Below are 24729 nucleotides of genomic sequence, written 5' to 3' on the forward strand. Positions count from 1 at the left end.
CTGCATTGCCACGATGATTCAATGATGATTTAGTGTCAGAAACAAATATACGTTGCCTATCTTCATCTGTAGAAACAGAACCTTCAGCTTTATCTCCATTTAAACCGTGTCCAGCTATTGACTGTAATCTGTGGATTTCAATTTTTATCCGAAATCTACATTAGGTGAAAACAACCACAAATTTTGACATCTGACATTGAATGGAGTTCTTCCTTCGAAATTCTGCCAATCATCTTTAAATACGAAATTGTTGATTTTTTTTTAATGCGTTGCTCCTGAGAGAAGAAAAGTCGTGACAACTTCATGTTGAGGAAATATTAAGGGAAGAAGAAAAACACAAGATAGGAAAAAACATTGTAGCCATTGACAACTTGCGCCCAAAACTGACAATAGAAGCCCAGGAATCTCTGCAAAACTTGAAATAAAAAACATGCCTGTGAAGACTACTCTCATCGGAAGCAATTAAAGGCATAGTGTCTGATGTGCAATTCCCACCTCCACCGCTCAATTCGGAAGTAAGCAAGACAAGTCCATAGTAGGAAAATGCATTTGCAAATAATACTATCCATAGAAGAAGTGTTGACCTGATTAACGACGGGGAAAAAAGACTATAGACCTGCGAGAGTACTCCAGTTTCACTTTTAATTTCCATGTGGCTCTCCTCTAATTTCCCATGGGCTTCCAACAAACAAGTTTCTTCTAACCCATCAATGGTATCTACTTCATTGAGTTCCATGCTGAGATCATTAACAAATCTCCCAGGTGAAAGTTGCTTTTTATTTACATGTGCAATTTTTTCAAGGATATGGCGTGCATCATCAGTTCTACCCTTCAGCAAAAGATACCTCGGGGATTCTGGGACCGTTTGCTCCTCTTTGATGGTTCTTGGCCTCTCCTTGATGATGGCTCGGCCTCCGACATCCGTCTTAACATGACAGCCACATAGATACATTTTGGCCGAAAATTATATTGATATACCGGCTGCCCTGAGCAACATGTTTGATGCTATATATCTTTTCCGTGGAAAAAGAGAACGTGGGAAACTGTAACAGAGAGTGCTCCAAATCCGACTCCATATGTAGAGGCAAAGAAAGCACTCAAGTGCTGTTTGCCATAATAAGTATATGAAGCCTCATCGAAGGTGAATTGGCTTGTTAACAATTGTAATGTGTTGTAGTTATGACCAGTCTTTAAGAAGACACCTGATGAAATGATGGGAAATGTTTTGGCATCGTAAACATTGTTCCAATATACGATTGGCGTTAAAACATAGACAATGAAAAAGGAGTCCACTAGAACATTGGCGATTGCGAAAACTTCATCCGAATGTCCCCTAAAGACCTGCAATTGGGTAGGTCGGATTCTTCTCAAGTCCCAGAGACGCAAAGTTCTGTCAAGAGAACTTGAAATTAACAAATGTTCATCCAATGCAGCTAGCTTGGTGACGAAACCATCATGAGCCCGCCAATGTGTAATAATGGTCCCACTCTTTAGATCAAGCAATCTACAATGCCCTGAACTGAGACCAGCAGCTATCCAAGTAGAGTTGGATAATCCTTTCTTGCTTTCAAGGTTATCTCGATGTCCAGAACAGCAAATAGCAAAAATTAAAGAAGAAAATGAAGTCTCCAAAGGCTCACATCGCCATAGATGAAGTTGGCAACCAGCATTAATACCAATAAACCTTAAGTAACCATTACCAGTGCCAGCAACAAGCTTTTCTTCGGCCTCCATGCAATGCATACAAGTATACAAGCTTCCATGAAATCCAGCAGAGAGTATACCTCCAGATAAGGTTGTACTGTTTACTCCACTTACAACTTCATTACCCTCCCTAGACACTGAAGGTATGCTAGAGCCCATAGAAGGAGAAGTAGTTTCTGAAGGTTCAGACAATATGAAAGTCGGTTGCCAGTTGAAGAGCTGAAGAACAAATTACATAATCTGAAAAACAACATTTAATGATTTCTTCTTCAAAACCCTGTTTTGAAGAAGAATCAATCTCTGACATGAGACGGAGTCTAACATCGGCTCCATTTGGGATGGCAACTGCAGCTTCCTGGAGGTGCCAAGAACCGCAGAACTTTGGGAGAGCAGACAGTGCCTCCATCCATTGGGCAATGGAGTCATCATCAACACAACTCTTGACTTATTTTCAAACTGAAACTGAACTCAAACAATCTTCAAGCAAACTAAAACAAGATGCTGCCCTTATGGCTGCTTATTTATTTACAAAACCTACTCTAATCTGCTGTACAAACAATAGATCAGGTAATGCTAAAATGCCATATTAACCATTCAAGTAAACCTGAAAATGAAGCCGCTTGAGAATGCTGCCACGAAGTCACAGATGCAGATGCTGGCAGCCCTTCATGCACGTGGTGACCCTGGTCACGGAAAAGACAGCCTGATCTGTCAGTCAACCTGAAAAATGTGTCCATGTATGCCGCAATAGGATCACGGACACCGGACTCTGTTGGCTGCCCCAACTCTGCAATGCATACTTCCAGCTGCACACTGTCAATGTATACCTCTATAGGCAAGTCTGTCATTTCTTGTTGTGAAGGAGGAAGGATTTCCAAGAACTTTTTAGGGTCTTGGAAATCATAAGACTGGATCTGCTCATCTAAATCTTGAATCTCCTTCTCGATTCTTTCAACAAGTAAGTCACAGACGCTACGATGATAATTCAGAGATTTCAAACATTGAAGGAAAAAACTTAAAACTTCTTCATTAATTTCAATATCCACTAAGCATTCTCTAAATTCGTTTAGAGCTTCACAAAGTGCAGGGTTTGCCACATACCCTACCATTGCATGAACATATCAACAGGCACTGGAATGTCTGGATCGAGTTGGAGTCGCCAGGTGAATGGTTCAACCTGCATATGTATCTGACTGCTGTCCACCATCAGCATCAGATCTGAAATTGATACATGTACTGGGGTAAAATTCAAATGAAGTGCTATATTCACAAGCTCACGGAGATTGACTGAAGCAGCGTTTATCTACTAACGTTGATGTGAAACAAGAGCGTTTTCGAAGGCTACCTGGCGTAACTTCAGGCTCCGTCTAAGACTTATGAAATAACACATCAATGAGCAAAAGATCAGTTTGTTCTCCCCAGTATGGTCGCCACTATGTTAGCGCTTGAGATTTCACCCTAGGCTGAGGAAGGTAAACCTTCAAGGCAACATCAAACCATTTCACCTCGTAGCTAGCCCTACGGGGTATGAGAAGGCTCTCTTTGGTCAAACTAGGTGGATTTTTCAATAGGATGAGCTGACCAATTAGAAACACTGATATTAGGCTAGTAAACTGATAAGGAGGGTTGATTTAAAGTTTTTGGGGTTTTTCTGGGCTGCATGGGCAAAATCACAGCTTCAAACAGAGAAATATAATGAACAACACAGGTTGACGACTGAGGCAAGGTAGGCAAGGAATTTACCATCAAATCTAGATTTTTAAATGGGATGGCAAGACTGGTGAGGAGCTAAGGAGGGCAAATAATACTTTGAATCCTCCTTAAACAGAAGAAAACATTGAATATGAGCAAATTTATAGGAGGAGCATACAATACTATGAATTCCTACCTAAACACTTCATTTGCTCAATTAGATATGATCATGAGGTGAATGAAACATAACAGTTTACATATGAGACAAAGGGAAAACTTATGCTAAATTAACATACCACATGAATCTCAGAAGTTAGAGCTGTGAAATTTTCATTAAAAATCCCTGCAGAAAACTGTACATTGAAAGCTCTGTTCCAGCACTCAGCACTCAGAAAATCTCTCCTCTCCTTTTCTCCCTCGCTAACTCTCTTCAAATGAATTTTTTTTAATACAATACATGAAACGCTGCCCAAAACAGGGGCGCAGTTTAACTAACATTACCAAAAATAACAAAAAACGTTACATCTATTCTCTACATGGTACAGCGTTTCTCTAACTCTTTTGACAATTGGCTCATTAAGAGAAAATCTGGTGCTAAGATCTCATAGAATCAGGGCTACGGATTAAAATAGGCAAATGCGTTTCTTTTGAAATCCTCTGCTGGCTAATTAAAAAAAACAAATACTGGAGCGCATATCTTTTTGATTTCTGAGGTCTTGAAATAGGAAATTCGTTCCTATTTTTCTGCTGCGGTTGATGTCTTTGTGGCATGAATGAGGATCAGACTTAGTGCCCTGGTGTGGTTCCCTATTTTACATTTGTCATTTGAATGAAAACTTAATAATTTTTTATAATGCAAATGCTTTTATAATCCATCTTTGGTGTCATTGGATGCTATGTAATCTGTTCAATAAACCAATCTCCTTACTATGCGCATCTGTATGGGTGGGAGAGCGCTATCTGGCACAGGGAGAGCGCTATCTGGCACGCATCTTTGATGAACGTTGCCAGGCGCTGATACATACGCAAATGATGCTCCGTGGCCGGTCCACATAGCTTGAATTCTAAACTGTTTCAGAGATATGCACCCTCATGGCGTTGACATTAGTTGATGTGCAGTGAAAAGGGTCCTTTGGCGTGTGTATGATTGATGCCAGTATAAATAATGTTCTGAGAAATCTTCAAGAAGTTCCATTTGAACAAAATTCTCAAACCTTTGCTGATCAAGAAGGCCTGTGGTTTCTTGACCAAGCAATATATCAACGTTTTCGATTATTTGAAGTGCTCACCTGATGCCACCGCCACCATCAAACTTATCTACAATATATAGATACTCTGTTTCTGCCTGCGCTGTCTAAACCGCTTTCATCTGCATTGCCACGATGATTCAATGATGATTTAGTGTCAGAAACAAATATACGTTGCCTATCTTCATCTGTAGAAACAGAACCTTCAGCTTTATCTCCATTTAAACCGTGTCCAGCTATTGACTGTAATCTGTGGATTTCAATTTTTATCCGAAATCTACATTAGGTGAAAACAACCACAAATTTTGACATCTGACATTGAATGGAGTTCTTCCTTCGAAATTCTGCCAATCGTCTTTAAATACGAAATTGTTGATGTTTTTTTTAATGCGTTGCTCCTGAGAGAAGAAAAGTCGTGACAACTTCATGTTGAGGAAATATTAAGGGAAGAAGAAAAACACAAGATAGGAAAAAACATTGTAGCCATTGACAACTTGCGCCCAAAACGGTCCACAATAGTTGCTGACAATAGAAGCCCAGGAATCTCTGCAAAACTTGAAATAAAAAACATGCCTGTGAAGACTACTCTCATCGGAAGCAATTAAAGGCATAGTGTCTGATGTGCAATTCCCACCTCCACCGCTCAATTCGGAAGTAAGCAAGACAAGTCCATAGTAGGAAAATGCATTTGCAAATAATACTATCCATAGAAGAAGTGTTGACCTGATTAACGACGGGGAAAAAAGACTATAGACCTGCGAGAGTACTCCAGTTTCACTTTTAATTTCCATGTGGCTCTCCTCTAATTTCCCATGGGCTTCCAACAAACAAGCTTCTTCTAACCCATCAATGGTATCTACTTCATTGAGTTCCATGCTGAGATCATTAACAAATCTCCCAGGTGAAAGTTGCTTTTTATTTACATGTGCAATTTTTTCAAGGATATGGCGTGCATCATCAGTTCTACCCTTCAGCAAAAGATACCTCGGGGATTCTGGGACCGTTTGCTCCTCTTTGATGGTTCTTGGCCTCTCCTTGATGATGGCTCGGCCTCCGACATCCGTCTTAACATGACAGCCACATAGATACATTTTGGCCGAAAATTATATTGATATACCGGCTGCCCTGAGCAACATGTTTGATGCTATATATCTTTTCCGTGGAAAAAGAGAACGTGGGAAACTGTAGCAGAGAGTGCTCCAAATCCGACTCCATATGTAGAGGCAAAGAAAGCACTCAAGTGCTGTTTGCCATAATAAGTATATGAAGCCTCATCGAAGGTGAATTGGCTTGTTAACAATTGTAATGTGTTGTAGTTATGACCAGTCTTTAAGAAGACACCTGATGAAATGATGGGAAATGTTTTGGCATCGTAAACATTGTTCCAATATACGATTGGCGTTAAAACATAGACAATGAAAAAGGAGTCCACTAGAACATTGGCGATTGCGAAAACTTCATCCGAATGTCCCCTAAAGACCTGCAATTGGGTAGGTCGGATTCTTCTCAAGTCCCAGAGACGCAAAGTTCTGTCAAGAGAACTTGAAATTAACAAATGTTCATCCAATGCAGCTAGCTTGGTGACGAAACCATCATGAGCCCGCCAATGTGTAATAATGGTCCCACTCTTTAGATCAAGCAATCTACAATGCCCTGAACTGAGACCAGCAGCTATCCAAGTAGAGTTGGATAATCCTTTCTTGCTTTCAAGGTTATCTCGATGTCCAGAACAGCAAATAGCAGAAATTAAAGAAGAAAATGAAGTCTCCAAAGGCTCACATCGCCATAGATGAAGTTGGCAACCAGCATTAATACCAATAAACCTTAAGTAACCATTACCAGTGCCAGCAACAAGCTTTTCTTCGGCCTCCATGCAATGCATACAAGTATACAAGCTTCCATGAAATCCAGCAGAGAGTATACCTCCAGATAAGGTTGTACTGTTTACTCCACTTACAACTTCATTACCCTCCCTAGACACTGAAGGTATGCTAGAGCCCATAGAAGGAGAAGTAGTTTCTGAAGGTTCAGACAATATGAAAGTCGGTTGCCAGTTGAAGAGTTGAAGAACAAATTACATAATCTGAAAAACAACATTTAATGATTTCTTCTTCAAAACCCTGTTTTGAAGAAGAATCAATCTCTGACATGAGACGGAGTCTAACAGGGTGTATGAATGTAGGAGGGAGAAATCGTGGCACATGAATTACCCCAGCGTTTGTTTTTCCACCCTTCTTCATATGCTTTTTTCCTTTTATTGATTTTTCTTCCTTTTACTGCTCGAGGCTCCAAGGGATGAGAGCATGATGTGTATGATGTAGCAGTGATTACCCCTTAAGGTTAGGCAGTTCATCGCCCACAAGGGGTTGGGACAATCATGTGTTCCTTAATGATGGAGGAGGCACTCATAAGGGCCCTAGGAACCAGGGTGATGGCCATAGTGATACGGGGTAAAGCTCATGTTTGGCTTTTGCCCACACGCTAATTTTTTATGTCCCGACCATCTTTTGCGTTTTGTGGTACATTTCCTATTGTAAGTGACCAAATTATGCTTTTATCTTTCTTTTTAGCTGCATCAACCTCTGGGGCGTTGTTTTAAGCCTAACCCAAAGTGTGGAAAGGGGAAGGGGAGGCTAACACCTTGTGGACCCAATGGACAAATGTGGACCCAAATGGGGAAAATGTGAAAAGGGCTTGAAATGAGCAAAAGGGAGTGAGATATATGGTATCGAGAGCAGGACCACGTAACCAAAATTAGGGTTTCCCATGTAGTGCCACTCTTAAAGCTATAAGCCAGTAAAGGAGTTCCCACGAGACTAGGATACAAGATTAACCCCCAAGTTGAGATAAGGTAACAAGGGTACAATCCAAGCCCACTCTTTATGTTGAATCCTCCCACCAATTCATGTCCAAATGTGCCCAAGAAAAACAAGCATAAACACCAAATTACATAATGAAAAGTCATACCTTCAGGGTTGGAAGACCCACCTTCAAACATACAATCATAACAAAAGAGCAAGGGCACACAATGGTTGGCTCAAGTGGCGTAAAATGGTGGCACATCGAGCTATCAGGTGGCTGCAAGGGGTTGTTGGTTGTTCGCTGAAGACACATCTAGGAGAAAATTTCTCCTATAGGGGTCACCCACAGATGGTGGGTAACAGGGCCCACAATTTTGATGAGGATGGGGGGTTTGAAAGTAATCAAAGGAAGGAATATGGATCATTTGAGAGGTCCTCATTCTTGGAACCAATAAGAGAGGAGCAGTTTCAAAAACTTTGGGGACTTTGATTCGGATGATGATGATGAGAATGATCTCTTTGAATCTTAGAACAAACAACCTCAGACATCAAGATTACGACTAAGAAGAGACAAAGCTTTGATCATGGCAAGGGAGAAGAAAAATTTGTTGTGGGGTGGGAAGCAGAGGAAAGAAACAGGCACAAGGTTGAAGTCTTCAAAGTTTGACAATAAAGCAAGGATAGTACATCAAATGTATGTTGGAGCATTCTTCAAGCATAATTGGGATCATATTGATGTGTTGACTCTGCAATTGCTTGAGGACGAGCAATGTCGACAAGGGGGGAGTGTAATGTCCCCTTCTAATTAAATTTCCCAAGGGAGGACGAAGTAGCCTATCCAATCTCATAGGCTATAATTATTTGAAAAGGGGGGGAACCCATTATTTGATGTTAGTATGTTAACATTGGATAATTTAGGGTAATTGGAGGAAAACTTGTGATAAAAGCCAAATTTGGGGCAAAATGGAGGGAAACGTGTTAGCCCATAAAACTAAAATGAGGGAAGACCCCAAAGGGAATCTATAAAATGGAGAGAGAAGAATCATTCCAATCATCATGGTTGTGGACTTTTATAATTTTTGAGCTGAGGCTCTTGGAGGGTTTTAGGACCCCTTTCTCTGATTGATTTCAATGGTGAAAGATTCTACCCTAGCCAATCCCTTCTCTCTACTCTATTGAGAATAATATTTGAAGCAGCATTCATCCATCTTGAGACAGTGAAGGGTTCTAAGGCTAGGACTAAAGTTGCGAAGGGTTTTTTCTGGAGTCGCAAAGGGTTCTAAGAGCAAATATGAGGCAACAGGGGCTTTCGTGACCCGAGTTGATGCAACGGCCCATATAGAGGGTGGTTTCTTGTGATAGCGCATTAAATTTTGTGGCGAAATCTTTGACAGTGAAGTTCCTGGGCCAAATATGAGAAAGCAAAGGAGGTTTAAGGCTCAATTATGACAGTGACTCACCCTTGAAGGTACCCACTGTGATAGTGAGGGTTTATTATGGTTGCAGGGCTCAATTATGACAGTGGATCACCCTTGAAGGTACCCACTGTAACAATGATTGGTTTACTGTGGCTGCAGGTTACTCCTAGAGGATTCCTTGTGGTAGAGGCACTCCATTAAGGTCAAATTTGTGGTGGCAGAATACCCCTAAGGCCCCATTGTTGAACTGTGACCCCTACATGAGCAATTCTTTGGCAATTGGTCATCTTTGTGACAACAGAATCATTCCTAAGGCGGTTTTGTGACACTAGGACACCCCTAAGGTCGGTTTGCAGCCTCAAATATCTCTGTGGCATGATCTATGGAAAAACAAAGTTCAGTTGGGTTTATTGTGGCAGTAAAGAGGCAGCAAGTTTGGTTGATTATTAAGGTTGGTTGTAAGGTCGGACCAATAGTATTAAGACATTAGGGTTTGCTAGCAATTGTTGTGAATCTAAAATTTTAGTGTGTTATTGAAAGGACTATGGGTTTAACACCCATTATGTACTATTGGATTGGTTACATGTGTATGAGTTGTTAGTGGAATTGATATTGGTTACATTGTTTATTGCATTCAATATTATCTTTGTTTGCAAAAATTGAGAGATTACTGTGATACTAGTTAGGATACGGTTGTTTTTCATGTGCTCCTTGTTGAAATTCTATGGCAAATGCAGTTGAATACAATTTTATGCCCGATAATCACTTCCTAATGATTTTCAAACAGTAATTTTATGCCTTTGCTTTCATTGAATAATTATACTCAGAAAATCTCAATAGTAAATGCAACAGAAACAGTAAAGATCATAGAAAGACAGCCATGCACAATAGACACAAAAAATTTCACCTGGGAACAACCTTGGGAGAAAACCCAGCAATCTTTTCTAGGAGAAATTTGTCTTTTCAACAAGATCACAAATCAGAAATTTTGTCTAGAAATATGTGCCAATAATCCAAGTCAAATGTCATTCAAACAGCTATAACTCAACGTTAGTTAAACTAGAACCAGTCAAAAGTCAACGATGGTCAAACTGCAATTTGTGATCGAATTCAACCCTATGGTCAAATCCGCACATGTGACCTGCAATCAAAACCCGCGCGTGCAGCCTCCAAAAATCAATAAAACAACCAATGAGACCTGATCAAACCTGGTTGTACGACTAGTCAAACAATCCTCTCTTCTCACACGTGCAGCCACAACAAGAAAGACAGAAATCATGAAGATGATCTCTAGCAACAAATTTCTTTTTGGACGCATTTCTCCTCCACTAAAAATGATTCAAATGAGCTTGCTATGGTGATGATTTGCCTCACACATGTTGTCTATTTATATAGAGCGCTAATGTGGAGTAGAGACCCATCAAGGTGGCTTTCTATCACAAGAAACCCCTTCACTAATGGAGCCTACTTCACAACTCAATATTAGACTAGAATTGTTTACCCTCTGTTGGCTGAAAAAACCCAATCAATAAACAATTCAAACCCGCTATATAAAAAATTAGCATGACCCAATGGGAGAATGTTTGTCCGATGTTTCAAAAGCATCAAAGCTCCCTCTTAGTGAGGGAGACATTCTACATCACACCAAGCTTGTCTCGAAAGTATACAAACTTTCCCCTAGACAAAGGCTTGGTGAGAATGTCCACAATCTGCTCGTTTGTGGATATGTATTGGAGCTTCATTGCTCCCTTCTGCACCATGTCTCGAATGAAGTGATATTTGATCTCAATGTGTTTCGACCTGTCATGAAACATTGGGCTCTTTGAAAGATTAATACAGCTTTGATTATCACAATATAAAGGTCGTCTCTAGCTCCTAATCAAATAGCCATGCAAGCAGCTTCCGAAGCCACACTACTTCCTGACTTGCGGCACTAACTGCAATATTCTACATTTTTGTTGTACTGACTGCAACAAAAGTCTGCTCCTTGCTAAACAAGGAAATCATAGTTGATCCTAAGTTGAAGCAGCACCCTGAGGTGCTTTTTCTGTACACTACACTCCCGACCCAATTAGAATTAGCATATCCCTACAACGTCACCTCACCACCTAAGACATATCTCAGACCATATCCAACTGTACCATGCAGGTACCTCAACACATTGTTTGATACAACCCATTGTACATGCCTCGGCTCAACCATAAATTGGCTCAGGGTGTTCACTACAAAGCAGATATCTAGCTAGGTGTTAATCAAGTACATCAAGTATCCAATCAACTACATGTATATCATGGGATCCACCAAATCTGAATCTGAAGCAAAATCACTCAGCTTCTTCATATTGGTCACCATAGGTGTAACCATGGACTTGCAATCCATCATACCGAATCTCCTCAAGATTTGAACTATGTACTTCCCTTGTCCAAGGAAGATCTCATCTGATCTCTGCCACACCTCCAATCCCAAGAAATAATGCATCAAGCCAAGATCCTTCATCTCGAACTCTGAGGCCAACTCCCTTTTGCACCCAACAATGAGCCTCTCTGCCCTAGTTAGGAACAGATCAACATACAGCACCAAGATCAAAGGATCACCATCAACAACCATGAAGTAAAGGTTAGGATCTGCATCACTCTTGGTGAAGCCCAAACTCATCAAGTATCCATTAATCCTGGAATACCATGCCCTGGGTGCCTACTTAGGTCCGTACAAAGCCTTCTTCAACCTGCAAACATGGGGCTCCTTCCAATGTACCACAGGGCCCTAAGGTTGCTCTATGTACACTTCCTCTTCAATCACATCATTGAGGAACGTAGTCTTTACATCCATCTTATGTAACCTCCAATCCATAACTGCAGCAAGAGAAACAATAGTCCTGATAAAGTGTACCTGGTGACTGGAGCAAAAGTCTCATCATAGTCCTCTCCCCCTTTTGGGAGAACTCTCATGCCACAAACCTCGCTTTGTACTTCTCGATGTTGCCATCTGCTACATGCTTGATCTTATAAATCCACTTGGAGGTCATTATAGACTTCCCTCTCGATCTCGAAACTATCTCCAACACATCATTCTTCATGGTGGACTAATACTCCTCCATCATGGCATCCATCCAAACCTGTTGGCCTGTTGCCTCCTCCTAACTAGAAAACTCGAAATCAATGATGTGGCTCATCAATGCCATATAGCTCGAGAACCTTTATGGTTGTCTACTCTACCTGAAAATACCCATGGGAGCTACATGCCTCTCAAGATTTGAAGAGCCCTTCTCACTGTCTAAAGGGTCTCTTCTTCCTTTGTAATATTAATAATAAAAGTGATATTTTTCTTGAAGGGAGCTTGGGATTCAATCCCATGGTATCCCCCTCCTTATTTAAAAGGGAGGATCTCTCATCTTCTTAGCTTAGCTTTCTTTCTCATTAGTCTTAGATCTAATTACTAACTTTTCTTCTTGCTCTCATTTGATTAGTTGGAGTTTCATTGTCATCATATCATAGATCTAATATCTTGGGCTACTTTTTCTTCTACTTGCTCTTGTCACTAACTTGGCTATTTGATCTATTTGCATTTGAGAAATCATTTGTCTTAAACTCATTTGCATTTTAGATTTAAAGTAGTCTTTCTATTATCTTCTTGTTAGCAATCTCATCTTCCATCATTTACTTGTGCTTTCATCATATAATTCTCACTTGTTTCAACTGTCATAATATAATATAAGTGAAGAACATCTTAAGGAGCACTATTAACTAAAGGCATTTGAGCTATTGTTTCTAACATTTAGATCTAATTGTCACCTCTTTCATTTCTATTGTTTCATTGAGTAATCTTAAATTTGCTTCATTGAATCATTGTTGTAAGCTAGTAATCTTGTGCTTTAAGTGATTATCATAAACCTTGATTATAAGTGGATTGGCATTTCCTTTATTGAAGCATCTTGTTACAATTGAATCTCATTGAAGCATTTGCATTTGCATCCTAGATCTAGACTTGCATCCTTAAAATTTACCTCCAAGCATAAGCTTGGTTGATAGAAAGTTTAGGACAACCTTCTCCACTATTCAATTTGAGAAGCTTGACCCTTAAACAATGGTTAAAACAAGTGACCTTGCAGTTCTCTTGTGGCCGAGTCCCTTGTAGGAATGGAGGCACTTGGGTTGCTAGAAGCCCTGGGTAGGTATCATTAATGAGGCCTTAGCCTCCTTCCCCAGCACTTCTCCCAACAACCTTGTTCTAAGACAAGTTTTGACAATTGAGGAGAAGGCATTCACCTTAGTTTAGGCATAAATTAAAATTAACCAAGATCTTGCATCTCACATAGATAGATCTTGCATTCATCTAAGATTCTCTTTCAATTGGTTATTGTAATTGGAATTGTGAGCTCATTATTTATTTGCAAGATTTACTTTATTTCAAGCTTATTGTCTCTTGAATATCATATTTAAGCATCTTTACTTGCAAGCTTATCTCAAATCTTATTGCTCATATTTCTAGTTGTTTTTAATCTCTTGATCTCTTGTACTAACCTTGTCTTGCAGCATTGCCTATCTTGTAACTTGAAGTTTCATTTCTTATAGTCTAAGTGTTATATCTTTCTTGACCATTATTTTAAGGCACTTGTCTCTCATTTTTCATCTCATTAAGTGTCATATTGATCTAATTAAATCCATATTTTGATACTTGCATTGGTCAATAATAATCACACTTGCCAATTCATCTTAATTCAAGTTATCTAGAGAGGTAATTGCCTTGCCTAGGAGAGACCACCGCCCATAGCTTGCCTAGGAGAGAGCTTAAACGGAGTGAGTAGGGAATAGGTGACAACCCCTACTCTGAGCGTTGCGCCATAAAGACTATACCTTGTGGGGTAGGAAACTTTTCCCACGTCTAGGTGTACATCTTAGGCGACAACAAGATCAATGTTGTCCACTGTGTGCATTTATTAAGTTAAAATTATGAAGGAGACACCTACAGCAGTATGCAATCAAACTATTTGATAAAAGGCATCAATGAAAATTTTACAAACACAGGAAATCATTGAAACATTGAAGGTTACACCAGAAGGAATTTTACATTGTGGGCCATTTACCCCAAGCCAAATCAGCATGGCCCCATGGGTAAATGTATCATTCTCCCTGTTCAAATAAACATGACCCCACGGGAGAAAGTCTGCCCCTGGGCCATTCACCCCTAGCCAAATCAGCGTGGCCCTATGGGTGAATGTACCATTCCCCCACTAGTCAAATCAGCATGACCCCGTGGGAGAATGTCTACCCAATGCTGCAAAAACGTCAACACTCCTTCCAACCCTAAGGGCAATTTTACCCCAAGGGATATTACAGCAAGGACCTATCAATCCAAGACACTCTCCCAAGGATATGATTTAGAAAGAACTGCATGTTGACACCCACACCATCCATTCATATGATCAGTAAAGCTAGCTCTCGCAACCCTCCCTCCCCACCCCCATGACTCTCTACCACAACCGATGACACCTCGTTCTCAAGATTCTATCTCTTTTCATACACTTGTTCACCTCCTATAGTTCACCTTCTTGGTTTAACTATTTTACTTGTATGCTTATGTCATTTGGTGTTGCTATGTTGTACTCATTGTTGTCTCCTCTTAGGCTGCTTCATGCACCCCCACTTTCTTTTTTGGCTATAAATGCTGTAAATATTTGTTGTACTCTCTAGTTCCTTAGACCTATTTTGGTCTTTCATGACATCAATATGAATTTTATTTCATTTCATTTATCAATCTCCATAACTCACATGTCATGTGTTTCTTGCATCCCCATTTTCTTTTTTGGTTATAAATGGTGTACTCTCTTAGCAGTCCCATTGACCTATTTGTGGTCACTTGTTGGACATTAATAAAATTATCTTATCTATGTTATTATCTAATCCCTTTGACATTTTTCAGTCTTTCGTGACATTAATACAAGTTTCATTTCTTTTCATTCATCACTCTCCATAATTCACAAGTCGTGTGGTTATTGTGTCAATCTTGACCCTCAAACTTTTTTTATCCCATGGCTCTTCATTTCCTTTAAACTTTCATGTGACACATGTTCATTTTCACTTGGCACGTGGACATGCATTCTGACACTTGCGCACCCTAATTCCATTAGAACTTTACTAATGATCCTCATGTCACTAATCTTAACATGATCTTAATGAGTGTTGATATCTCCCAAGTCCCAACAGAAGTAGCTATAAAAGAAAGTAATTTCTTGAGTTACTCGCGCACCTTTTTACTGTAAGTGTAGTCACGCTTTGGAAGGAAATCTTGTGATGGACCGATTCTAGCTGGAGCCTTAAACAGTAAAAACAATTTTGTAGGTCCTGCATGCCAATCACAGGTTCAATTTCAAACACAATTACACAGGTTTACCAAAACTGGAAAGTGTTTCTCTAGAGTAATTTTGTGGTATAACTCACCTGATAATGGACCCCCACATCCTGCACCATTCGATACAAGTTCACGAATTATCTACACAGTTATGAATGAAATGATTCGTATTCAAATTCACAATCTACACTCTCGAAATAACAATTAGGGAACAAGATAAAGCAGAAGTTCTGCAATAAACTTTTCAGAAGACAAACCCTTGACATGTTTTCCACTCAAGGACAATTTTTCACCTCTTCATTTTATTAGTATGCCAAAACCTGGCAAAATGTATACCTTTTTCGACAGAACATCTGCTCTACCAATTTTTCTTGGAGGACAATTTTCAACATCCTTTAGAACTAATCCCTTGTAAGAAAAACATATCTCATACAAATGCTGAGGCCGCGTTGAGCTTGCTCCAAGTGCCAAAAGCACCAACTGAACTTCAGGAATTTCATGAACCATAGTTTGCATTGCAGAAAGTAGATTGGAAATAGAAGTCATAAGCTTTTCAAGCTTCTTGATTCCCCTCTTTATTTCCCTTGATTGTCCTATCATTTTCCTTTGAGAAGAAGGTTTAAATTGCATCTCTCTTTCAGTTGATGCAGTCACCTGCATAAAGATAATTCAGAATGTGTGAAAGAAACTTAAAATGCTTGTTTAACACAAAAGTGGGAAAATAGGTGCAAAGACGAGGGTAGATCAGTTAATGAAATCAGAGGGTCACCTTACAAAAATGACCTGAGAATAGGCCTAGAGTGAAATCAATATTGACAGCAGATTTGTCGTTTGATGAGATTTCAGCAGGGTATGAATGAAGTAATGATGGCAATAAGTTGGCGCTAGATGAACTGCTTTGTGAACAAACCATCAAAGTGGAACTGAAGAGGAGCAAGTCATAAGCAAGTGTACCGTTGATCATTGCAACCAAATGTGATTTGGACTCAATAGTGGTGGTTTGGCAAAGCAGAAGGGCAAGTGTATGACTTCGACTTGGGAAAATCTTGGGGAAAAGTCTGCCTGAAGCCTGATAAAGAAAAAGACCTGAAAAATACTCAAAAGAGGTAAATGTTGGTCAAGGTCAGTCAAACTTGGTAAAACCTACTTAAGTTTGGTCAAAATTAGTCAAACTGATTGAGTAACTCAACCAAATTCATTGAGTCTTTGTCAAATTTACCAAGTCTTCACAAGTTTGACCAAATTTGATCAGTTTGGCCCAGACTAGTAAATTTGGTTCATTTCAGAGACAAGCTTAGTAGACTCACCAAGTGCTTGGCAAACACGATGAGTCATGTCTCTATGATTAAATGAGGAGCACCCTTTCACGGCACTCACCACTTGATAGTGAGGAGAATGGTGAATGTCAAGCCAGGAGGGAGTTAATTGTAGAAAATATTCCATGGGACGATGCACCCCAAGATCTCCAACTGGTATCAAAAGAGCTTCAGAAGATTCGATGGTTTATAAGGCTGAGTAAGCAATGACTAGGAGTGGCATTAGTTTGGAGCAGAATCTAGTTTCAACCTTTGTTTGTTGAAACCGGTATGGGAAAAATGATGAAGTAGCAATTGTGCCATGGAGGCAGGAAGCAGCCTGAGAAATTAGAGTCAACCTTTGTTTGTTGAAACCGGTATGAGAAAAACGAAGAAGAAGGTAGCAATGGAAGCATGGAGGCAGGAAGCAGCCTGAGAAATGAGTCAAAGTGCTAATTGAAGAGTTCAATGAGACCTACTCAAAACTTCAATGAGTTCAATGACTCCCTTTGTCATCTAGAAGGAAGGTGGAAGAGTAAACGAAAATAGAAGCAGAGGCAATAATAGTCACCTAACTGGAGTCCATTTCAAAAGGGGGAGCTACAGACCTCCTTCCCAGCAGACCCAGCACATACAAGGCAGCAGTGGAAATACACTGGCAAGTGCAAGATCTACTGGCAGGGCTGGTTTACAATTTGCTAGAGTACTTTGGGAGGAATGCACAACACCATGATCTTCATAAGGCTAAACTGAAGGGGAAGAAACCAATTCCAAAGATGGAGCAAAGGGTGCTGTGCTCAGCGAATCAGCTGGAGAAACCGGAATGCCAGATGACAAAACTGAGTAAGACCACGGAACAAATGTTGGGATGGATTCGCAAGTAATATGTTGCAAATTCCATCAGAGTAGGGAAGGAAGCAGCCAGAGGTACCCAAGATGCAATCCAGATCGTGGGATCCTCTCAAGCTTATGCAACTTATGATGAAGTCTACAGCCCATGAACAGTACGTGTCTGGTTCACTGTTCTATGCATAAGTTAAGAAATTGTTTAATATCTAGATGTTCAATGATGCTATGCTCTTTTTGTTGGCCTTGGGTAGCAGGACCCAAAAGTGACCTCACTTTCTTTTCGCTATCAAAAGGGGATAGTTATTCTTGCTTAAACACTAGAAAGATAAGGCACTAAGAGAGAAAGAAACACCCTCCGTGACACAATGCAGATATGTACTTTTATGAATATTAATACAAAGTCTATTTTTTAACGATGAAAAAAGTAACAGCATAATCAACTCACCATTCTTTGTTGCTCCAGTTTCAGACTTGCAAACTCCACCTCCAGTTGCTGCAGTGTACTGGAAACAGGTACTTGGATAGTTAAGAATGGTTTAGTATTAAACATGGTTTAGTGTTCAATGATAAAATATTTGTAAACAAAGATCCATGTTAACCCCAGATCTACCAAGTGCTAAAAGGGATCAAACCCACTGAGGAGTAAATTGTTTGGTCACTTAAGATGGATCTGCATTGGTTGTAGTCTCCCTTAACACAATGGAACTCAAAACTTATGCAGAAATGGATATGTAAAAATATAGTTTGGATTATTGTCAATATAGTTATATTTGCATTGTAATCTGTGTAAATATTATATTTATAGTATTTCTATTTATGTCTAATCTGGTATCTCGTTTCTTTATCTTTATATAGAAGTTTTTATATTAGGTGTACATATCGCTCTTCCATATATATAGAGATTTTTATTTTCATTTGTATCTATATTTAGCTAGCATACAATATTACCATTATTTTTTGTTATAAGTACTATATTCTTTTTTTAAGCCATCATATAGCGTTACCCACATGACAAAATCTCTATTACACTGGGCAGTTGAACTAGCAACTTTCGACGCAATAAAATCTGTCATTGGAAATCCTTATAGAATACGTTGGGAAAAATTTTAGCATGTCACTTTGACCGTATACTTATTCAAAACCATTAATTAGAGAGGTTCAACACAATTTGCATGAACAACCTCCTTGCGTTTGCTGAAGACTTTGTTTGATCACAACATTTCAACAGTATTTACCTTTCCTTTTTTAGATTCATAATTTTCCATATTTTCCTATTCCATTAGTATATGTGGATGATTTTCTGTATCTTTGGTAAACTCAAAGTAGACTTGACAACTTTCAGGCCATGTTCATTCTTGCGACCAGTTTTCCAAAAATCAAAGCCAAGACCTTTGTTTCCTCTTATGAAGAATCTTATGAGCTGAGTTTCCTTGGGGAGGCCTTGAGCATTAACTTGGATGTTATATGTAATATATGGGATAATCCCAGTGAGTTCTTTTTGGTCATCTGTACGTATTCTATAATTTCATTCTTTCCTTTTTATTTTCTTGTAAATGTTAGCTATGTGCCACTTGTCTGAGATTTAAACTAATCTATGGAGAAATGTTACCTCTGTGTTGACATTCTACTCTACCGTTAGGTGATACATCTTTGGTTAATATTATCCCTCAGTAAAAGAAATCTATATACTCTATACTTTGAAAATATCAAACAGCGTTGCCTTTTATCCTCTCCGCTCTTTCTGGAATCATGCTTTATGCAAAAAATGGACAGAACAGCAATCTCAAGATCCATCTAATACAATGTGCATGCCCTTAAACTTGAAATCTTCTATGAACCCTGGAACAATGATCTTGAAAATATAAATAGGCAAACTCCATATGCCAATGCAAAAGGAACGCAATTTGTTCAACATTTCAACAATGGAAGATGCATACAGCAAGACAATACCAAACCAAACCAAGAATAATTGGGGAAATAAGATCCATTCGATTAGAGTCTAGACAATAGATAATAACCTTGACAAAGAAGTAGAGACCTGAGCCAATAAGCATGCTGACTAATGTCGACAAGCCAACCAAAACACACTACAGACAAGGCAACAAGGAAGCCTGCACACAAGTAAAAGAAGTGGTCAAAATGCAAACACCATGAGAAGATGACCTGTTGTTACCATACAGTGAGAGTTCCCTCCCTTAATCTACGTATATTACAATGCAATGTAACCAGCTTACAACACTCCAAAAAGATCCCTTCGCGTAAGAAGGTCCGGTGGAAGGTAGAGTTCCTTCCCCCAATCCAGGTATATTACAATGCAACGTAGCCGGCTTACAACACTCTAGAAAGATCCCTTCAAGCAAGAAGGGGTGGTGGAAGGTATCTATTCCAGTAAATTCACCCAAGGCTTGCACAGGCAAGATGGCTTATGAGTGGCGAAATTTATTTTGGGGTGGATTTGAACCTCAATGGGGGGTATGAAACAGCCCCACTTTACCATCTAACCAAGTTTCCATTGATAGAAAGTAAGTACTGATTCAGACATGACGCTGGTTGGGATGTGGGGTCTCACAAGGAGGTTTGGGAGCTACCCATATGATTATCCCTGATGATGCGTGGCTATCACGCACATACTGCATTATTTCAAAACGACATTACCTTTAGTTAATTGAGTGAAATTGCAAGCTAACCCATACGCGTAGATATTGCTTATGTCTATGAGCTGCAGATGTAAGGAAAAGTTGTCCTGTAACAGTCAGAACATAACTGTTATCTCACCGTAGATAAGAGACATGGTCAAATTAGAGCAAATAAAGGAGCTATTTGGGAAGCTTCAATTGGATAGGAGACACTTCAAAACGAAAAGAAAGATCCGTCTTCTCCATATTGGGTCTACCAACGAAGGGTCCATCTCAAGAAAGTAAATTTTCCATCAAATTTTCCATAATTTGATGGTAAGGTGAGAGTATTGGCTTTATGGAATGGATGAGATCTATTGGTAGATATATTTCTATTGTATAAAATTATAAGTGGACGCGAAAGAGAAAATTGCAATGAGTCTTAGCTTTAACAGCTTTGGCTATAAGAAACTGAATCGAAGCAAGTTTGGAAATTGCTCATACAGGAATAGTTACCATTTGGGATGCTATGAAAAAATGACTGATTAACCCGTATGCTTTCGAAGAGGTTGAGGCGAACAAACACTGCAAGGACTATCCTCATCGAATGGACATACACGCACTCGTATGCAGAAGATAACTATAAAAAATTCAAGTCAGTTCCTTGATGGGTGAATGTCGAAACATACATTAGCGATACGCTGCTGTTACCAGGCAAGACTCTTTGGAATCGACTTTAGCCATTACTATGAAGGGGAGAATACCGGGTGGACACAAGAAGGCGTGAATTCTCAAAGCCATTTGGAAAACAGAAAGGAGGAAGCAACCAGTTGATGAGAAATCCTTTCCTCAAACATGAAAATTCATAGTGTTAAAAGCAAACGAAGGAAACCCATTGTTGGAAACAATCAAAAAGCCGTTTAGGGTTTGGCGTGCTCTGGTACATACAGAACAACATTGATACCATTCCACTGAAATTTATCATACAAAGGAAACTAAACAGCTCCTCTGGATTAAAAGAATTGTTATTTGCAGCTTCAACTCTATAAAGTTTTGAACTGTGGAGCAACCAAACCCAAAAAAATGAGCCATGATAGGCTAAGTAGTACCTGAGATTTGATATGATACTTGCAGGAAGAAACAATGGAAGTGAAAAAAAGGGAACGGACTAGTGTATATATCTAAACTTACTGAGGAATTTGTTGGTGCATGTAAAGCACAAAACCAATGACCTCTTTGATGATGTGGCAAATGCCAGGTTTGTCCACTGCTTTTCCTTCCGTCTGGATCTCCACGGTCGTCTCTGCCATTTTCATCCCCTTCTACCAATTATGTTACCAGCAAATTGAATTCAAATATCCTGGTTCAAGCGTATCTTTAAAATCTTACGCTGCTTTTTAGGAGGAAATCAAATAATAGGGGGATATTTGAGATGACAAAATTTGGCCGTTCGAAGTTTTGTGTAATAGAAAAGAACAATACCATAAAATAAGAAGATACAACAATGGAATAGAAGATTGGCCAATATCATGTTGAAAAACAAAAACAAAATTTGAAAAAAATTGTTCTCATAAAAATAAAATGTATTTTTAATTAAAGATATAAAAATTAAAATAAAATCATTGGAAAGAAAATATATATATATATATATATATATTTTAATAAAATATAAATGTATTTTTAATTAAAAATTAAAAGAAATTTAGGTGAGTGGGATGAAAATTGTTCAATAATTAAAGTCTGTAAGAACATTCTTTGATCGTGCCACCAAAACACCAAACTCCTCAGAGTCCTCCATTAGCTATGTAGCTCTATTTCTTAGATTTTTGTGGAAGGAGGTTTGGGCATGAACTCAAACCTTCCAATCTCATTGTGCAAATGCATCTCCTTCAATGTAGAGAATATATCAAAGCAAATGATAACCAAATGTTGTAATTTGGGGCCCTCATTATGCTCTAGATAAGCATGTAGTTGTAACTTCCTTTTGGTCCCAAACACGGGCTTGTTCATGAGAAACAAAACCATCTCATTATAGCTCGCCAACACCATTGAATTCAGGGCTCTCTCTCTTTCTCTCTCTTCACCTTCCACCCTCTCCTTCCCTATCCCTCGCTCCCTCTCTCACTCCCTCCTTCACAACAATCTCCTTGACACCCCCTCGCCCAAGCTTCGTCTCTCCCTCCTCCTTGTCCCCTCTTTCTCTTTCCCCCCTCTCTCCTTTCTTTCACATCTCTCTACCACCATTACTCTCTTCCTTATCCTCTTTTAGTATTAGAAGTTTAGAGAGAACCACACCTACTCACTTTTAGGTGCCTCATACATCTTAATTTAAATTAAATAATAATAATAATAATAAACACCAAATTGATATGTGAAATATCCTTATTTTGGGACAAGATACTAACTTCCACTAAAACAATTTACCATGAAAATCTACTAATATATATATATATATATATATATATATCTATCTATTTAAATTTAAATGAATTATTCTATAAAAACAAAACAAAACAAAGCAAAGCAAACAACCACCTAACCTTACAATAACAAAACAAAACAAAAAAATCATAAAATAACCTCAATTTTTTTTAAATAAAAACTTTTTATATATAGCAATAAACATATTGCATCCCTTTAAAAATACATAAGTATTATGTTATACAACCCCATATATAATTTATAAACTTTTATGCTCAAAGTTAGAAAGTTAATAATTTATTTAATCATTAAATTCGAAATACTTCACATAATCAAATTAAACAAAATTTTAAATCATATTTAAGGCTTCAATCAATTAAAGAGAATTGATATTATGCTCAAACCAATATTTGAAATAATAGAAGGGAAGGTTTGGATGGAGCTACCACTGCAGATGCGATTGTGCATCGAGACGGGTTAGGGTTAGGGTTACTGGCTCCTTTCTCCCTGCTTCGTTTTTCTCTAGTACACTTTTGCCTGCTCATTGTCATTACTTGCTTTTCTCCCATGCTCCCCTCGGTGGTCTCCTATTGCCCGTTACCTTACTATTGTTGTGATTCCCCGGAGTAACGCTTACCTGACGATCCTTGCAGCTAGCGCGGTTATTTCGTGGATTATCAACTATTGACGTGGAGATTGACCAGGTTGATTATTTGGAGGACCCTTTTGCTTCGATCCCCATCTGGACGACCACACCTCCCCCGATATCGGATGTGTCATTATCTCTGAACCCTACCTCCTTTGACGTTTTCCCCCAGGCAGCTAACTTTCCCTTTCACTCTAAACCGGGAACCTCGTGTCCGATCGATCATCAGCCTAATGTCCCCTTCTGGTCGGATTCCGCTACCCCTCCCCCCTCGCCAACATCCCTACAATTTTTGGCTTCCTGCATAGACCCTGACCCCTCTTTTTACCCTCCAGGTTTTACCATATCCCCTTCTGTTGGCATATCGGCCCATCACTCATCCCCTAGGCCGAATATAAACGCCCCAAATTTTCCCCCTGGTCCTTCGCACACCATTGTATCTGCTCCTCCCACGTCCGGTTACTTTGAAGGGTCACCAACTGGTCTAGAGGCTGACAATCCTGGGCAGCGGGCTAATGAACAGGAACTCCCTCTTGAACCCTCCTAGGAAGCAAAATCTGAACAGTTACCAAAATAGGGCAAGAAATTCAGGTGTGTTAAAGCAAAGAACCAAGATATGTCCCTTCATTTTGGTGAGGGCATACAAATGGGCGATGTCGTTGATACTTCTGATAGCGTTTTGCTCGGTCGCGTTCGGGGAAGGACTTATTCTTCAGCAAGGCTCAAATAGTGGATAGCAGAGATCTGGGGAAACATTTTGATTGAGCTACCAACTATTACTTCTTTGGCTCGTGGATGGTTCGCCCTCTGTTTCCTAAGGGCAGACTACACATCCTGGGTGCTATCTAAATTATGGCACATTGAGCACACTCTGGTGCTGCTCAAGAGATGGAGCCCCTTGTTTGATCCGGAACGGGAACAATTGGGAGTTGGTCCCCTCTAAGTAAGACTCCTTGGTTTACCCTTACACTTTTGGTCAAAGGATATCTTCCGGTGCATTGGGAACGCCCTTGGCACATACCTGGAGCATGACAATTCATACCTATCATCTGGAAACATGTCTCTGGATTGGATTTTGGTTCATCGGGACACAAGGGAGGGGTTAGAGGAACACATCACTCTCCATTGGAAGCATTATACACACACTCAGATTTTCGACTACGAGGGTGTACCATTCCATTGTAGGCATTGTCACAAAGTCGAGCACCTATACAAGGAATGCCCTTTGTTAAAGCATACCTCTGTTCCGGAGCAACAGACAGAGGCACCTGAGATCATTCCTAGGGCACCTGATCATCTGGCTACCACCAACACCGAACCGAACAAGGCTGCCAAAGCACATGAAAAGAAGCGTGACATTGCGCATACTCGGCCTCCCTCACCTCCACTGACTAGGGCTCGGGCAACAATGAAGATGGCGCTCTCTTCGGATAATCCTAATCCTAATTAGGGTTAGGGCAAACTTTTTCATATGAGCTATGTCTTGACATTAGATTGATCAATGTTTATGGACCCTGTCAAATTTCGGCAACTTTATGGGAACATATCCTTCGATCCAGTTCTCTACAAGTGGATAATATCATATTGGGAGGTGATCTAAACTTTTCTGTAGGGTACGTTGAATCATGGGGACATAATGCACAGGTTGATTAGCTATCTAACACTTTTGAGGCTCTTCTTGAGGAACACGTGC

At 39.6% G+C, this 24729-nt stretch overlaps 1 protein-coding gene across 2 annotated transcripts in view; it reads right to left on the reverse strand.

Moving 5' to 3' along the window:
- LOC149250952 (non-structural protein) overlaps positions 1-21447 on the reverse strand; it is a 123221-nt gene extending 101774 nt beyond the window's left edge. For both annotated transcript variants that reach the window (XM_089459294.1, XM_089459293.1), the window contains exons 1-5: positions 21161-21447; positions 17800-17857; positions 15547-15864; positions 15300-15351; positions 15109-15203 (exon numbers count right to left, since the gene is read on the reverse strand). In XM_089459294.1, the coding sequence (XP_089315420.1) occupies positions 15109-15203; positions 15300-15351; positions 15547-15864; positions 17800-17857; positions 21161-21285 (648 nt within the window). In that variant the 5' untranslated portion in view covers positions 21286-21447. The remainder of the gene's footprint in view (positions 1-15108; positions 15204-15299; positions 15352-15546; positions 15865-17799; positions 17858-21160) is intronic.
- Between the last annotated feature and the right edge of the window lie 3282 nt (positions 21448-24729).

This window comes from Pinus tabuliformis, chromosome 7, assembly GCF_031772625.1.
Source record: "Pinus tabuliformis cultivar Carrire ecotype Pingquan chromosome 7, CPIR1, whole genome shotgun sequence".
NCBI classification, from domain to species: domain Eukaryota; kingdom Viridiplantae; phylum Streptophyta; class Pinopsida; order Pinales; family Pinaceae; genus Pinus; species Pinus tabuliformis.